Below are 18,959 nucleotides of genomic sequence, written 5' to 3' on the forward strand. Positions count from 1 at the left end.
TAATGATGGGTGACACTGAGCCTGGTGCTCCTGGAGCCAGATATTCCATCTGAAAATCATCTAAACACAGAATCATCTTAGATAAGTGTTACGCTGGCATTTCTCCTGCAGTGTTTGACACTTTCTAGGTTCAGTGATGACCCTCTGACCCTCCCTACTGTTGACATCGTGATGGCAGCAGCTTCTGGTTTTGCTGCCACCTCTTTGCCTCAATTAAAAAGAGTGATGAGTGGTGTGCATAAAGAACTAAACTAGTTCTCTTTTACGTCAACATTGTGGGTCTTTGTCTTTGATCGGTTAGTGTCAGTCTGTTGAATATTTCCTGATTTGGAAGCTCTGGGTTTTGCATGGCCTTTATCTTTTAGAGGGGTGCTTTTCCCTGGGGTGTTAGTCAAACTAAGCATAAGAAGACATTTGTGTGTGCCAAGGCATCAGCAGGCTTTCTGTAAGCCTAGCTAGAGCACGACACAAACTCAGAGAATTGTTTTACTTCTAACAAAAAATGGAATATACATGAGAAGGGAAGTTCTTACTTCTAACAGTAATTTTACAAATAGAATTGGACAGGTTACTACACTTCGAGTCAATCAGAAATTATGAAACTGATCTTGGGGAGGGTAGCAAAGCATGTTGACAGGTAAAATGTGGTTTAATCTAAAACAATGCATGGTATGTATCAAATCAGAGTTGGCTGCCTGAGCGTTTGGGGCATTTGTTTTCCAGGGGACAGGTGAATATACAGTCACAAATTGTCTTTAATTAGAGTTACTGTAATGGCTGTAAGTCACATTTACAGATACTACATATGTTTTCAGATATAGTCAGTAGACAGGCTGGCTTCTTTTCAGAATCACATTCAAAATATGTGTAATTATATTTTTTTACACATTTTTTTACAAGGCAATCAGTTATTGGGAGAAACAATGAGATTTTTGTGAGAGGTTAAATTTTTTGTGTTATGATCAGAATCTTTTACCTTTAAAGTTAATTGGAGATTATTTTAAAAGAGAAGTTCAGTTTTTATATTAAAGAAATGTTTTGATGTGCAGACACCTTAAGGCGTTTAATATTAATCTAAAAGCAGCTGAAAGATCGGTTCACATCTAGCTGGAATCCTTTTCTTACCACTGAGAGATACACTTGTTAAACCAGATGAGAATGCACTGCTTTCTTGCAGAGGTAGTTCTAAAGTCTTGGTAGGTAATTGGATTCTTCAGGAAGTGTCTGGCAGAGGCTGCATAATAAACCCAGCCCAAGTAGCCACGGGGAAGACTATGTGTCAGAAAAGTAAACATGTGTACATGAACAGCGAGCCAGTACCTTCTCATGCTAAATGTGGTTCCCCACATCTCCTCTGATTAGAGGTGTGCTCTGAACAAGCCGAGACGGGGCCTTGCCGAGCAATGATCTCCCGCTGGTACTTTGATGTGACTGAAGGGAAGTGCGCCCCATTCTTTTACGGCGGATGTGGCGGCAACCGAAACAACTTTGACACAGAGGAGTACTGCATGGCCGTGTGTGGCAGTGTCAGTAAGTGGACCTTCCTCGAGCCTGGCCGCCTTTCATCTTTCTCGCCACTGACTCTGCTCTTTGTAACAGATTGGTTTTCCTATAGTTCCTGGGAAGGGGCCTGTCGCTACCACTAACCACATTCTGTCAACCTCTCTAACTGCCCGGCGTCTCCTCCAGTCTGTTCAGCCATGAGTACCCATCTCCGTCTTCCTCTGGTAAAGCATGGCCATGGGTGTGCTCTTCTGCTAGCTGTGGTGGGTACGTCTTGCAGTCTCAGGGGACGTTGGAGTGCTTCTCTTCAAGCCGAGCTGGAGTTGCTGTTTTGTCTTCTCAGCTGTTCTGCAACTGTGTGCTTATGTGTTTGTCCATGTACATGCGTGTTGGGGTCTGTGCATGTGTTCTACATGTGCAAATAAGATTTACCACTGGAAGCTAGGCTGGCGAAGCATCCATCACATTGGCAAGGTGAATTACTGTGATGAGTACCTTTAAGGTGTTCTGTAATGTGTGACTTTTACCATGGTGGTGAGAGAATATAATTGAATTGAGCACATGCACTTAAGATGCTGCCCTGTGGACTCTGAGCTCACACACAGACAGTTGCAGTGCCAAGTTTGTGTGTCTTCTCTGCGAAATAGAAGAAAACTTAATATTAGAAACCTTCAATGATATAAGTATCAGGGAACATAATTTTCTTAAAAACCTATTCTCATCAACTGTAAGCTTTCTCATAACCCCAGGGGATAAATACATGAAGTGACGATGACTTAAATGCAAGATGAGGCTTTTTCCACAGAGGTTTTCTGAAGCAGTGCACCAGACATGATGGGACTTCTGTTGTTAACAGCCCGCCATGTTAAATTTCCAATTTTATTTTAATTATTCTTTTTGTTCACAGGTAGCAAATTTGAACTATTCAAGAAAAACTTACTCAACTTGATAAACTAAGCATTGAACTCAATAGTTGTGCATTTCTTTTTGGAGAGACTCTTGATTTTTCTCCCCTGGGTTTTTGAGGGTGACAGCTACAATTTCCTGCCTAGGATTCCTACTAATTATATGAATTGTTTTCCGGTGTGATCATAAGCTTAAGCTAAACAGCAGAAGGACCTGCCCCCATCCATTGTGAAGCTCAGTGTCTTAGCAGAATCTAATGTGACAGTTCCTGTTGGTGCCCTGTGTAAAGAAACGACTCCATTTCTAGCCTATGTCAGAACAGGTGTAGGAATTGGTAACCCCAAGGCTTTCTTTTCTTTCCTAGCTCTGATGGATGATTGCAGCTTCTAGCTCAAAAAAACTCCTTTCTTCAGTTGCAAACAAAGAAGTTAATTAGGTCAGGTAACTTGGAACACAATGGGGGATTCGGTTGCCTGAGGTCTCTTGAACAAAGGACTTCTGTTATAGTGATTCTAACTGGCTTAAGCTGCTGGGAAAATTTCCTGGCACAAAGCCAGCTTCTTTGTTCCTTTCCTTGAAGTGGATTTATTAATATATACATGTTGGTTGTGGATATATGTGTGTATCCACACACATGTATCTAATAAAAAGAGTGTTTAAAAATTATTAGCAATAATGAATTTGCCCCAAGTTAGAAATTATTCCCCACAACAAAAAAACAAAACCCTCCTATACCCTACACACACCCTCATTTGATCAGTTTGTACTGACTCAAGCTGGGAGCGAGCAGGTCAGAAGGAGCCGTTGGAGGTGCCCTGGATGGCACACGTTCTGCTGAGAGATTCGAGAAAGGCAAACGCTCCAGACAGAGGTGTAAGTGGGTCAGCCAGGCAGCACTTGGCTTCAGTGCAGGTGGGTTCCAGAATAATTTATTAAGAAAGCCAACAGGAGAGGCTGAAGGTCGTTCAGAACTGGACAGATAAGAGGTGGAGAGTAAAGCCTCATTAACAGCAGATGTGGGAGCCAGAGGCTGCCCTGTGAATGGGCTGAGCGATAGGGTCTATGGGAAGTGGTGATAATACACTTAGGAGGGAAATGGGGAACAAGATACCCTCTAATGGTTCACTTGGATGTACTGTTAGAGACAAAATAACCAGAATTCTATGGTGTTATTTTGGAAGTATATTTTGTGTTTATCATTACTTTGGTTCTGTTCTGTAGTCAAACCTCACATTATTAGTTTAGTTTTTGTTTTTAATGTGTTTATGTTTTTTTCTTTGGTCAGTGGCATCAAGTGTTTCAGCCATCATTCCCATGTTTCTGCTTTTATTTTTAGTTACATTCTCTTATTTTCTCCATAGTGTCCCAAACATTACTCAAGACTACCCAGGAACCTCTTCCCCAAGATCCTGTTAAAAGTATGTTGTCATTCACTTGAGGGGAGGGAAGAATGGGTGGGAGTGGGGGTGGTGCATGGCTGGATTTTAACCCCAGCAAATCACCTTCTTTGCATGGTTTTATGTTTTCTGTGTTTTAATAAAGCATTTATTTTTGTTGCTTTGCCTGTAATTACATCTTTTGCCAGACAACTTCAGGTGTCAGGCTAAGAGCATTGACTAATCTTGTATTTCTGATCAATTTCTTTTTTATTTAGTGTGGTTCTGTTAACTATTGTGTGTGTGCGTGTGTGCACACACACACATATATATATAACATGTTAGTGTTATCTGGCATCACTATTTTATTTCCTAAAGCTGACAAGATGCCACAATTTAACAAGAACCATGTATATAAGTGGCTTTTTTCCCATAAAAATATTTAATATGCATGCATTGTACTGACTACATAGACTAGTGTGTATGCATAGGCTTCAGTTATGTGTGTTGTAAGACAGCTGTTAAGCTTTAGGAAGTGAAAGGTCACCTTTAGATTTCAGAATGACCCTTTCTTCTCTTTCTGAATGCACACAATTGGGACAGAGGTGCCTGACTTCATGTTTCATCATTAGCTTGTAGAAAAAGCTTCCTATAAAGAAATGTTACATCATCCAACCTTACAATATCTGTGATTTATGGTGATTTCAGTTGGCATATCAGTCTAGCTTGGTTTAAAAATGGGGGGGGGTCAAACACACAAATAGTCATTTTTAAAATCTGAGTTATATCCAGTAGTAAATTTATCCCTTGTTAGGTTAGGGATGATGTATACCATAGTTGCTTGTGGTGGCTGGAAGATGAGGCACAGCTTAAGTTGTAGCTTAGATATAATGAAAATTTGCGTTTTTATCTGTAGTATCCTGAAAAATCCTGTTCTGAAAGTTGATGAAACCAATGATCTTTTTGAAAAAAAAGAAAAATATTTGAAGAATTATATTATTTACTAAAGATTTCACCATAGACAATAAAGGTCTTTTTAATGGCTTCCATAAGAGTCAAATTACATTAAACTTTTGAAGGGTGTGGTTTTTTACTACCACAATAAACATAATATCCTGTGTTTGTGGGAAAAACCTTTTTCCTAACAACATTGAAAGTTTGAAAAGGGAGCAGGCTTAGGCACTGGGGAAAACTCTAGATACTTCATTGTAGGATTATTGAGACATTGATCTCGATGGCATGTTGCATTTTACCGGGCATTTTCACAGCATTTGTTTTCCTCAGGAACACTTTGTGGGCATTTTCCTCCAGGTTTGAAACCTAAATGATATTGTAGCTATGTTCCACACTTCAAAAAAAAAATGGCCAGGCATTTGGTTCTGACATTGTTTTCTAGGTTAGAAAAATTACATTTGAGATTCAAAAGCACATTCTAAAAATACAGAAAATAGTGGAAAGAGGATGAATATTAAAATCTTAAATGCCATTAATATAGCATCCCTTGGTAAATGAAATGTATCTTTCTCACCCTTTCACAAAAGAATAATTAATTTTACTCTTAAGTTTCAAGTTATATCTTCTTAGCATATAAGAGTATTGAATTTTTCCATTTTTATTAATTAATGCAAATGAACATCATTTGATAAACTTATTGTTATGAAATACTTACATCATCGACTCTTCCAAACAAACACTGAAAATCTCTTCTAAAATTTTCTCATTCCTAGTAATTCTGTCCACCTACCTGTAGTGTGTTCTGGATCCTGACACCCTTCCACTCTAGGATGATGAAGTGATTTTGGCAGCTGTGTTTTCTTGTCTACCTACAGAGACTATTCAGTCACAGCAAGTGACTGTGTTAGTACAAACAGACAGGAGACAGCATATAATTTCAAGTTATTTATAGACTGTGTAGCTATGCTGTCTTATTTAATAGCAAAGCTACACATTTGAATTGGAAAATGTCAGGGTCTTTGGAGGTCAAATGCATATAGCAGACTTGAGTGCGAGACAATGAGCCGAGCTGGAAGGTGAGCAAGCCCGTTTGATTTGGGCCTGCACTTGGCTCCTTCACTAACCTAGGGCTGATTGGAGGGTAACTCTTTGCACAGATGTGGTTGGTTCTACAGGTTTTTTCAGTCTGAGTTGCTTCTGGTGAAATAATAAATGTAAGATGAAATAGAAAAAGCTCTTAAGTTAAACCGATGAAAGTTAAACATTGTTTATGTGAAGAAAATATGTGATGGTCTGCATTATATCCTGTCAAGACTTAGTATAATCAAGCGTTTCTACATACTAAATCTTTTTCATAAGAACCAGTTTTGAGCACTTCAATTTTAGGGAGCACTGGATTTTTTTTTTGCTTTTGTTAACATAGATGAGAATCTAAACCACAGATAAAGAGGATAGAGTCATTAGGCTAAGAGCTTTATTTTACTCATAAATTTTTGGACTTGAATCCTTTAAAAACACCTTTCCATTTGGGATAAAGTATCTTGTGAGGCCTGAGTTACTGCTGACATTAATTTTGTGTCCACCAGTATGGGTTTAGAACAGCACAGGTTTCTTGTTTGTTCTGCCCTGTGCAGTGTCAGCAAACAGTAGTATTACTTAAATATTTATTGACTAGTTTATGCTTCAAATGTGAGAGGATGATCAATTTTTTCCTAGTGTTCTTCTCATCAGACTGCATCTCAAAAAGCAAACAGACTGACTCCTTGGTGGCATTTAATTTCACAAGAGCATCATGCCAATTCTTAGTCACCCAACTCACCAAGGGTCTGGCCGAAGAGAATGACAAATAACCATCTTTGGTTCCTTTTCTTGCAGTGAATGTGGCACAAACAGCATCTAAACCAACGACCATCAGCCTTAATGCCATTGATGATGGGGGTGGGATAACTCACTGCTGTAGGTGCTGCCCTTGTTCCCAGAGGACGTGCAGCAGCATCCCTGGCCTCTTGTGCCAGGAACGCCACCCCAGGAGTGATAAGTTAAAATGGCTCCAGCTTTGCCAGATTGTGCCCTGGGAGACAAAGTCTCCCCAGTTGAGAGCCTCTGATCTAGTCTAGTTGTATGTCCACATCTGATTCAGAGATACAACTAGGCTGGTGTAAGCAGGTTCACTTTCCCTGAACTTCAGGGCATGTTGAAGTGTTGACTTTTGGAAGCCTCCACTTAGCAGCAGGTGTTTATGAAATTGAGTTTGTTAGACCACTCCCCTACTCCCCTTGTTCTCAATGTGTGCAGGTTGAGGTAGAAGCTACTGCTACTCTTCTAACTGCACTCTTGGAGGTTTCCTGCTGTAATGGAGCCCTGCTAGGTACACAGACTAACCCAGCAAACTCCTGGGTTGGAAGTCATGGTTCACCACTGCCACACCCAGTGCTCCTCTGTCTGGTTCACCGTTTGTCCTGGAAGCCTAGTGTATGCCAGCGAGTGACCATCTGTCCTGCTGCCATATAGCCTTGCTACACACATTACCTGGAATCTAGGATTGTACGTTGGGATTGTGTTTATGGCCTTTAGGGTCTCTGCAGGGGTGTGGATCTGGCCTCATGCAAGATTGGGAAGGAGAAAACATTGATTTCTACTCACATCAAAGTGGCCCAGATAGAATAGACTTGTGCACCTCCAGAGACTATAAAAAGTATTGCCACATATTAAATCGGGCCAAACCAGTATTGCCAAGTCCTAAGGTTGTTGCCACAGAGGCTCACAATTTCCAAACTGTAGATAACTTATACTGTATGGCCTTTGAATTGAATGTGCCACCTTAGCCCTGGAGTTTGTCATATGTATTCTGTCATAATGCCAAGGCCATTTAGTCTTTGGCCAGACTTGAACCATTGTTTGTTCTTAATCACACTGTACTTGTTCTTCCAATTGTGAAATAGTAAATATTAGATCCCATTAGCACATTCTGTAATACTAATGGAAAGATGATATTTTTATAAAGCTGCCAAGCGTTATTAAAAGCATTTAAAAAAGGATGTGGTGGTACATTAAATTAAATGTCACATCAGTGCCAATAAAACGTATTAGATAGACAGGTATGAGAAGCCACATGTTTGATATCCAGAAATGTTCAGGATAAAAAGAGTGGCTTTTCCTCTAATTGTTCCTCATAGTGAGAACCGTGAGATTGAGAAGAATTAATTTGCTCTGCAACTGGCATGTTTTTTAAAAAGCTCATTTACTCAGAGCAGTAAAAAATGCTCATTATATGTGTGCCCTATTCGTTAGCTATTTCCAAAGAAGAGTAAGTAGATAATTTAGTAAAAGAGTTGGCAAAAATTTCCCATGGAAGGCCACAGAGTCAATATTTTAGGTTTTGCCAGCCATGTGGTCTCTAAGTACTCGACTGGGCAGCTGTTAAGTGTGAAAACAGCCACAGACAATAAGTGAGCAAACAGAAAAGGCATGTTCAAAAAAAGCATAATTTACGAAAAGAGACCAGGGGTAAGAAGCCCTGGCTAAATAAAGCTATTACTTTTGAGCCCAGAATGTTCTGGTGCCAGCTGGGTATTTGGAGGGACACCTGCAAAATGAAGTACCCTACTTCCAATAACTTGACAGATTTATTGATGGGATGAGACCCAAGTATGTGATAAAATTTAATAACCACATAAAGTAAAATGTGCAAGTGTAGGGAAAGCTTGCTGTGGACAGCTGGAGGAAACGGAATTTGTTTTATCCTTAAGACCTCCATAGAGGTTAACAGTTCCATTTGGGTTTTACTGCCAACAATTTCTATGAAAGCAGACAACACATTGAAGATTTTGACTTTTTGAACTCATCTACTGAATGTTGAGAAAGCTGGTCAGCCTTTTATGATCCAACATTAACAAAGTTGAGAATACATTCTGACAAAATGACCAAAAAACAATAAATGAAGGTTAAGACATTCTAGATGCCAGTTAGTATCTCTTACTGCTTCACATACGGTTTTTGATTCAGACTGGAAGTTGCTTTTAAATTTTGGTGGATAGTGCTAAATGGGATGTTGACATTAATAAAAATAATGCGAGCATTCGTTCTTTGATGCTCATTTCACATATTTGACAAAATTCCCACGTCTGTACATGTCCATAAGACATAAAAAAGAAATGTAGCTTGACTAGAGTAAACACAGCATAGATTACATTTTTATTACCTTATGTCCACATGATGCCCTGAGTGTCGGCCAACACTGATTGCACTGACTGTAAGTGTGATGCAAGAGCATGCCCGGGGAAAGTGCCTTTGTTCTGGTTTTAGACTCTAGTACCACATGTAAGGATCACAGACTTTATTTTCACATTGTGGATTGCTCTCCCCCAACTCAGACTTGGTTGGTGAGAGTGATAAATATTAGAGTTTAGAATGCATTAGGGATTCTAGTTATTTTGGAGGGAAATTGACTTTTTTTTTGTTTTTAAAGTTGGGGTGGCAGTCTTCAAGCACTGCCATGGTTTGAGATTAAACTTTCACATAAATCTTCCTTCATAGGTTTATATTTCACATATATATAAATTGTCCTCATTGCCACCTCTTCTATAAATCATAGCCATTTCACATGATGGTACTGCTTGCTTTGTATAAAAAGCATTTGCAATGATAAGGCAATGACTTATGTAGGTCTTAATTTACTTTCGTCTTCTGTTGTCAGTGCTATAGAGAGAAATTGCCTTTCTGCTGATTAAAGGACACTAACCAGATTTTGTCTAGACTCTAACATGAGTGTATCGACTAAATGCCATAATACACAGGCCTCTGTTTAGGGAAACATTCCGCCTGGTGTCCTGGTATAGATTAGATAGTCATACTTGTTACCGTTTCAAAGTGGCGTTATTCCTCCTTGTGCAGCCTGAGCCCATTACAACTATAAAGTTATGTGTCACCCTAGCCATTGAGGAAATAAATGTCATAGTGCTAGGGGCAGTTGTCCGATGTCTCCAGTTTTGACTCCACATCCTTCATGTCTTTAGTGTGAATATTAAATGGAGTACTTACTCAGTGGTTATATAAAGTCAGAGCTAAAATGAGTATTTGGTGCACACGCCACTCCCTTGGGCGGTGCCTGTGATACAGAGGTCTGCAGGACGGGCAGGGAGAGTGATTCCTACCACGTTTGGAAGAGAATATCAGTTTTCAACTTGAAGTAACTTAAAATTGCAACTTTTTCTCAGGGGAAGTTTTGCAGGAATGACAATGTGTTGTTGGCATCACGTCTCCAATGGTGGTGTTGTGTTTTGTGAGAGGAACACGGGGTGCAGCACCAGGGTCATTGGTAAACCAAAAGCAAATGCATTTCGCCCTACCCCCCACAAAAAAAAGACCCCGGAGTCTGACAGGGACTTTGAGGGGGTTACAATGTAAAGTGCAGTGCTGTGACAAGCGTTGGTGTTTTCCTTCTTCAAACTGAGTGTGTGAAAACAATTTTTCCCTTAGCATTTGGTTACCTGTTGTTTAGGTAACAGAGTTTTCTGGTAAGAGAAAAGCAAATCTGTGATCCTTCCCATGTCTCTGTGTGGGGTTGGCAGGACCTTCCATGAGCACCCCTCACCACCTCCCTGCTACTTTCTCAAGCCACTCTCATCTTTTTATCTTTTACTCATAAAACATCTTTCTTCTGCTTTGTCCCTTAGAAACAGTGATCCTTTTAAAACACTTCACATCATCTCTTTCCCCTCCTCAGAAAAATTCCCATTGGTTTCTCGTAGTCCTTACCATGAGTTCTGGGCCCACGTGACCTGTCCCCCAGTCTGTCTTGCTGCCCTCTCCCTTGCTTCTTGAGCTCTGGCCACACTGACCTTGCCTGTCCTGGAATTCTCCAGGCACACTCACCTCTTAGAACCTTTGTGCTCGTTTCTATCATCTGCCTATGTCTTTCCAGCAGGTAATTAGGAAGTGGGGCTTCAGCTCTTTGTGTAAATATCCTTCTCTGTTAGACCCAGCTTGGCCACCTACTTCTGCAGCAGTCTCTGCCTGACCTTCTTTGCCCTGCACTCCTGATTCTTCTCAGCTCTGCTCCGGTTTCCTTTCTCTCCATAACACAGATCACATTCTAACAATGGAACTTATTTTTATCTTTTTTTTCTTTTTGAGGTAGTGGTTTCTCTCACTACAATATATTTCCCCAAGAACAGGGTCTTTATTTTGCTCTTTGATTTCTCCCATGAGTCTCACATACAGTATCAAGGCAGCATAGCCTACATCTGAGATGCTGGTGCAGCTTCTCAAGATACTTCTGACCTCCCAGGGTTGCAAAAAAAACAAGGAAGAAGCATTCCTCATGCAGAATGCCCCTGAACTTTTGGAAGGAGAATGTTCTCCCTGAGGCAATAATGTGCTATGAATTGAAACTGCTTTCCTTTGCATTTTCTCCGTTTGGCATTACATTTAGACACCCATTCTCAGGATTAAAAGGTATATGTCTTAACCATATTCCAGTCAATTGATAAGAATTCAGGTCTATTCAACCTGTGTTCAAGGCTGTAACAAGACTAAACCAGAAAAATCAGTATTATGGGTCATTTGAAAAGTTCAAAGCCCATGCATGCTGGTGGGAGCGCTGCCAAACATTTAGTCAAAATCTAGAGCTAAAGATGTTCAGCTCTGAGTTTTAAGCCACGTTTTCTGTAGAAAGGTGAATATACCCAGTGAGCTCACATGCAGAAAGCACGAGTGCGCGTGTCTGAGCCGGGGCAGAAGTCTAAACGGTCATTCAGTTTCACGCCCATGGCAATCTTCTCCTGACTCGTTTCAACCCACCAGCTGAACGTGGGTTGGAGGTCATTAACCAGATAACATTTGGGGCAGGAACAGCTGCTTGGTAGAAACAGGCTGACCAGTGCCATAACAAAGCATGTTTTTTGCCAGTTCATGTTTTTCCATATTTAAACCAAACCCTTCCTAGTACTCCAGACATGTCAAGTCAGCCCTTCTCTGCTCTGAAGAGTAACCTTTTTATGGTTTACCTAATCCAAAACTCAGACTTACTGGTGTGTCTGGGGATAGGAGTAAGTATATTAAATGATAGTTTTTCCCCTCTGCATAGGAAATATAATGGGCTAATTTTTTCTTCTCTCCACATACTAAATGAGAACACATGTAAAAGTGCCTGGCATAGTAGATGCTGATGAATGGAGCCTATTATTTCACCAGCTTGGAAATCTGAGCCCTTACCGCAATTCCTGAGAAATCTCAGAGGTCTCTGAACTGGATAAACTGCTTAGTGGCAGCTTTAAAAACACAGCAAAAGTAAACCCTCCTAAAGCCAGTTTGTTTCCATTTTCTAAGTAATTAAAGTGACCTGCAATATACAGCTTCCTGTTCCCCTGTGCCCTGGAGTACACCCTGGCAGTCCCTGAGCTGCTATGTTCCCAAAAGAAAGCATCCTGAAAGGGTAGGGACATAGGGCTCAGGATTTCCTGCCCTTGACCATCATTCTCTGTACCAACTCCTTCTTAAAAAGTTCTCCCCTTCCCCCTCATCAGCTGCAGAGTAATGATAATGAAACACTAAATTCATTCCAAAATACCAGGATGTACCATTTTTCTCTCCTTGACTGGGCAGTGAGCTGGTTGGCTGGTTGATAATGAATGCAGGAAAATTCCACACTAATTGAGTTGGGAGGTTAGTATGAATGGCTAAAAGTTTGAATTAAAGATTGAGAGAGAGACCTTTTCTTAAAGTCCTTAACTAAAGTAAGCAGTGGGCCACTAACGGGGATTTACTCAAAGGAGAAATATTTGATTAAATGGAATAAGGCTGTAGCACAGTATTCACATGTATTTCCAGGTACCTAAGAAAGGTTTAATACCTGAAATATTCTTAATCCTATTAAATACACCTTGCATGCTCACTTCTTTATTCTTTTATTCTTAATATTGCAAAGCTACATTTCAACTTAGGCTAATGAGGTTACAATGGCTCAGATTTTAGTGTCTCCATTCTGTAAAACAGAAGACAATATTTGCAAATTAAGAGTTGGAGAACCTTTCTACATATTTAGTAACTTTTATAGTTCTAATTTTCCAAAGAGAGCCATATTACGGTTACATCACTTAGAGCTGAATGGCTGTTCTGATCAGGGAAGGCAACCTTGAAACATTTATACATTTTCGTTTGTTCAGAATGTGAAATATGGTTTGCCTAATTTTGTTATTCTGCCAGATTGCATTATGTCCCAAGAACTTTAATTTGTTCTCCTTTGAGCTGTAACAGTAAGGATGAAAAAATGATTAAAACCATGGGAAGTAAATGTAAAATGTTGAATACCACTTCCATTTCAAATTGAGAAAATGACTAAGGTAAATGTACTTGCATATCAATTTGCGATTATGTAGAAAACATTTACCTTTTTTTGTATAAAAGATTTTAAGTTGAAAAATTATTTTTCACTCTTAAAAATTAAGGACTCATTTTCAATAATTTCAGCTTTTTATGTGGGTCATGCCAAAGATATTCTTTTAGAAAAATATATTCTTTTTCCTGTAATTGGTACCTCAAGGTCCTCTGTGTAGTTCATTTTCAACAATGTAAAGTAAAAGCGGCTTGTTTTCCTACAGTTTGCATAAGCTTGAGGATTAGAATTAGGATGTGATAGACAAAAGTGAGAAGGGCACTGACATGAAGTACCCTGTGTGCCACCTTGTCTACAGGGTGACAATACCCCATGTCCATTTTCCCAACACTCCTAGAACACTGGCATGACAGATGAAGAAACTGGGACATAGAGCACTTAAGTTCCTTGCCCTGGGTCACGACTAGTCTAAGACTGAAATCAAGGTGTGATTGAAATCAAGCTGTGCCTAATGGCAAAGTTCATGCTCTTTTAAACTTTTTTCCTGCTGAAATACTCTCCTTCATCTACTGTGTAGAAGATGGGGACAGATATTTTGCAGTACATACACCGTGTGCCAATTCCAGATCAATTGACTCAAAATCCCCTGGTGGGGGGAAGGAAGAGTAGACACACAAGTATTTTGAGAAATAATTCCAAGAATATACCCCATCTCCTTCCTTCCACTTGAAAGCAGCATGTGTACAGGCACCTAAACTGCTTTTATTTTCTTAAAAGTAATTCTTAAACAGTGAATGCCATAGAAGGGAAGAAATCAGATCAAGTATTTCTCTTTAAAGATATTATTTAATTATTACAAAAAAAGCCTTCTGATTTTGGTTAAAATCTTGGAGCCTTTGAGTTGTTAAGATTCCAGGTATCTTCTTAAAACATGTATAAAAAGAAGTTTATCTTAGGGCTTAGTTCCAAAATTATTTACCGTAATTCTCATTTAAGCCCTGTTTGGGATATTATATCTCAAATACAACAGTCAAGAGATTAGATAAAATTAGTGAAGAATATTTAGACCATTGGTGATATGTGAGTAATCTTTCAGATAAAACCCATTAATTTGACCAGAGGATATAGTAAAAACACCTAATTTCATTTTTTTGGTTGAACCTGCTCCCTTCTTTAAATCAAAGTCTTTTTTTCTTATTTTTAATATAAGCTCACAAATGCTCTGAATTCTCACTCAGTATTACACTAATCTTTTGGAAAATGCTTGTATAGGTATTATAATTCACTCGGCTTAGGAGTTAAGACATTTTTGTTTCATAATGCACTCTTCTATTAGTTGAATTCAAAATAAAAATCACTTTCTTTTTGGTAACTAGTATAATGAATTGAGTGACTATTGCCAGATTTTGTGAAGGCAGAAAGGTCCTTTTGTGATTTCAAAAATGCATTTATTGATGCTTACAGGGTTTTTGCTGGCTTTTCAGATACTTCTCCCAAAAGAATGCTTTGTAATCAAGATATCTGGAATATATAATGTAGATTTTACCTTTATTCTGAGGTGCAGTTTCTCTGCAAGAGGCTAATTTTGAGATTTCTTTGTTTCTGTAGGAATCTTTAGGTGCAATATTGATAACATAATTTACTTTCAAGAATGCAAATGTTAATCTAGCAAAGCACAGGGATTTGGGACACTTCTGTATTAAACACCAACCATTTTTGCTCTTGCTCATGCTTGTTTTTCAAAGAATTTAAAATATACTATAACTGCAAAATGGACTGTTTTAAAGATTTTCGTTTACCTTCTACTTGAAAGGGACAAAACATCCTTACTGTGCTGCACAATGTCTGGTGGTCTCTTAAACAGCATTAACATTTTATATGTGCTTCTTTACTAAATTCTCTTTTCTGGGATAAATGGAAAATATGGCTTTCTTTGAATGATTGGATATTCTGCTTCTCTTCTTAAACGCCTTCTTTTCCACTCTATAGTTCCTACAACAGCAGCCAGCACCCCTGATGCCGTTGACAAGTATCTTGAGACACCTGGAGATGAGAATGAACATGCCCATTTCCAGAAAGCCAAAGAGAGGCTGGAGGCCAAGCACCGTGAGAGAATGTCCCAGGTAAATGTGACTAACTCCATCAGCCCTGCAATAAAGGGGTCATCTGGACTTGCCTCTGCCTGTGTGAGTCTCCCCAGGGGCCCTGTGGCTGATGAATGCCTAGGAGTGGGAAGGAGTCTTTAATTCCATCCAAATCTGTAAAAACATAAAGTCTTAATTTTAAATGTTTGCTCTAACAGTACTGGTTTGGGGTTTGGGGAATCCTCCTTATGCATGCCACCTAGGAAAGACCAAGTTATACTAAGGATAATAGAATTTATAAGCAAAAGTTAAATTATGTCTGCAACATTCCTGTGGTTTTATTACTCTGTGTAAATGGAGTCCTGTAACCATGATGTTGTAAATTAAAATCCCTTAAAGTGTTGTGTAGTGAAGATGAATATTTTTGTATTAGATACCAAATTATTATAACTTTGAACCTAGCATTTCTCACAAAGCTAATTCATAGGACCATAGGAACTTACAACTAAAGTTATCCATAGTGATCATTTCATCTAGTCCCATAAGTGATAGATAATGTGGCAGAGAGGTTCAAGAGTGGTTTTCCACTCTAGAACAAAGCAATATAAGTAATACAGAGCTGGCCCTTGGAACGTGAACCTTTCTTGCTCCTAGTCCGGTGCCCCTTTCATGACACTGTGCTGCAAATCCTTGGGTGATTTAGTGGGGGTTTTTTTGTTTTTCTTAGCAGATTCTTTATGAAACAAATTTTTTAATGACTTGTGTCTTGAGCATAGCTAATTTATTTATTTAAGCAATGCCTAAACTAAGAACTGATGTATTAGAGTTAGAAAATACTGAAAATGTTAGCCCTGTCTCAGATTCTTCATTCAGTCATTCAGTAAATATGTATCCAGATCTTACTTGCCTGTTCCAACTTGCAGTTTATACACTTCAGAGTGAACATGAAGAAGCAGTAGAAAAAGTCAGACTTAAGGAAACAAATGAGTGAATGAAAAAAGCTACCAGGTTAAAGCCAGTCATTCTTTTTTTGCTTTTAACATTCGATGCTGAATGTTAGAATGTATGATATTTAGCACAAATATTTGAAAGGTCTCATGGTAAGACATTAAATAGGATTCATGAAATCGTCTGGCATGTATTTTCTAAGCTCATAATAAGTCTTGAGTAGACTACATTAATCATGCCATCTTGTTGTCTGTATCTCCTGATGTTTTGGTATCTGGGGCCTTAGGAGCACTATAGGGAGACTGCCTGCCCCAGGAGTAGCCAGTTCCTAGAGGCAGCAGATGGTTGGCCTGCAAGTGTGCCTTTCGCATGCCCACCAACCGCTCCAAAGCCCATGAGCCAAGCTCCTTTCATTATCTCTCGGTCTTATACTCCAGCCCACTGCCCACCTGCCCTGCTCACTCCAAGTCTGGACACTAGACAACTAGAAATGGCCCCTGCACGGCAACTCCAGTGTTCCTACTCCTGCCACCTCCGCTGCTGTCTGCAGCATCAAACTGCTACTCTGGTCCAGCCTCTCTGCTCAATGCACACTCAGCTCATCTTGGACTTCCCTTTGCTGCCGGCATTGCCTTCTGGAAGTGCCCTCCTGCTCTTGTTCACATTGCCAGATCTCACCCATTTTTTATACCCCACAGTCCTCGAAATGGGACAGGCACTCACTGCTCTTTTCACTTAGCTCTGAATATTTGCTCCCCGGTTTCAGTAGTGATATATGTTTCAGATATTATGGATTTCTCCTAGAATAGTAACTTAATTTTATTTTAGCTCATCTATTTAACCCATGTTTTAGTTTATACAAGTTTTTGTAGATTTTCTTCATCTTCCAGTTATTTTCTGTGTCTGAGATAAGAGATATTATACTGGAGCATACCTTACTGTCCTCTAGATCCCAGTGGTCAAAGGAAAGTGAAATGCCTGAGGTCAACATTTATCTTCATAGTCTGTGGTACTGAGATTCTGGGGACTGTTTGACTTTGGACCTGCCTGCCTCTTAAATCTCTATGTATTAGTTGTCATTCTCTCTGCACTTAAACAACCAAGTCTTTAAAGATCTATAAATCTTGATAATACTGATACTTTGTGCATGCAGTGAAAAATTGCTTTATAAGAAAATATAGAACAACTGTAAAGCCCAGATCCTGAGAATTTTAATTGATATTCACTATAATTTTTGTGATACTTGCTATCTTGTAGCTACAGAAGATTTGGGGGTTTTTGTATTTTGGAGTTTTATCGTTGGGGCTCATGATAACTCTAAATTTGTAAATTTCTGTTGCCGTATGTTATTAATAGTATTTAAAAAATATAAGACTGAACAATCTATATGAATGCCTATTACTATATAATTATAAAATAGTATGTATATATTAAGAATTTAATAATTTTAATATATCCTTAAAATGAAGTCCTTCAAAATGAAAGTTAATCTTTCTCTGAATTTATTACTTTTAGGATAAACATCAACATCTCAGAAAAACAGCACTTTTTCCTATTACCAAATATAAATAAACTTAGCTCACCTTTTAGATTTGCCATTTTGCAATGGCAAATGGGGCCATAGGGGACAAAAGCATGGCCTTCAGAGCCACAAAGATCTTGGTTTATGTCCTTCCTTCTCCATTCTCTTTTCCTGCATGACCTTGAGCAGGTAACTTAACCTGGTCCATAAAATGGGGTTAACCATGGCTGTTTTAAGGAATCAGTTAAATGAGATAGATTGTTTATTTAAAGCCCTTAATATAAGGGTCTGGTATGTAGCAAGTCAGCAGCAATGGCCCTGTTACCTGTAATCAGTGTACCTCAGTGGATGTTACTGTTCCAAGAGATGTTGAACCTATGGGGTGTGTTTTTCTTGCAGTTGGCAGGCCTAGAGAGCATCATAGAGGTGAATGGTTGTATTCACCTACAACATATATTAAGTGGGTATAGGATATTGTTAAATTGAAATCTGAAAATCAAAATTTGATTCGAATTCTATAGTAGTGTTTATTTTCAGTTCATTAGCTAGGTAAATCTCCTTCATCATTCCACAGATTTTCCCAGCTCAAAGCTTACAGTCCAGGTTCTGAATATGCAAGATGAGATGGTAAAAATGTAAAGGCCATGTGGGAAATCAGTTTTCACATTCCAATAAGACATTTGGCTTCTCTCTAAAACTAATTTTGAGATCCCTGCTTGAAGAATTTATGGTAGATACCACCACATTCTCAAAAGCAGGAAATTGAAATATTCTTATTGCAAGCCTTATTTCATCCATAAAGCAGAAGTAGTCTTCAGGAGCCCCCCTCCTCACAGGTTCCCTTCAGTAACCCTGGGAGGACACCGAAGCGTCTGGGACAGTGTGTTCTTTTCTTTTGTATTCTATTCCTGTTCATAGCAGGGGGGCATTTGTCCCAATTTTTTTGTGAACCTTTTACTTTATTTTTTATATGATCTTCAAGGACAAGAGAAAATCCATTCCATCCTATTTTCTCCATAATTTCATGAAAACAATGTGGGGAAGCTCGTCTTCTATCTTATCCAACAGATTAATGCTCATAGACAATAAAATAATTCATTAAAACCCTACATGGTGATTTGATGTGGTATTATCTCAAAAAGTCCCCTATCAGTAGCTATTCATTCCAAGCCTCTTGAAGGAAGGATGTCAGAAAAATCCACTTCTTAGGGATAAATAGCTATATATAACAGGCTCTTCAAGTATAGAAGTCAGATTCTGTTATACCTTGTATGTGCACAAAGTATGCAAGTACCAATCTGTCAACAGACTGTTATTTTGCTTGGTTAATG

General features: G+C 39.0%; 1 protein-coding gene across 7 annotated transcripts in view; it reads left to right on the forward strand.

Annotated features, from left to right (window-relative positions):
* The window catches only part of APP (amyloid beta precursor protein), a 260,328-nt gene that overhangs the window by 156,524 nt on the left and 84,845 nt on the right, over positions 1 to 18,959 (forward strand). For 2 of the 7 annotated variants that reach the window (XM_036875238.2, XM_036875237.2), the window contains exons 7-9: positions 1,363 to 1,530; positions 3,771 to 3,827; positions 15,064 to 15,197. In XM_036875238.2, the coding sequence (XP_036731133.1) occupies positions 1,363 to 1,530; positions 3,771 to 3,827; positions 15,064 to 15,197 (359 nt within the window). The remainder of the gene's footprint in view (positions 1 to 1,362; positions 1,531 to 3,770; positions 3,828 to 15,063; positions 15,198 to 18,959) is intronic. The other 5 variants (XM_036875241.2, XM_036875242.2, XM_036875244.2 and 2 more) reach the window with 3 other exon arrangements.

This window comes from Manis pentadactyla, chromosome 1, assembly GCF_030020395.1.
Source record: "Manis pentadactyla isolate mManPen7 chromosome 1, mManPen7.hap1, whole genome shotgun sequence".
Classification (NCBI taxonomy): domain Eukaryota; kingdom Metazoa; phylum Chordata; class Mammalia; order Pholidota; family Manidae; genus Manis; species Manis pentadactyla.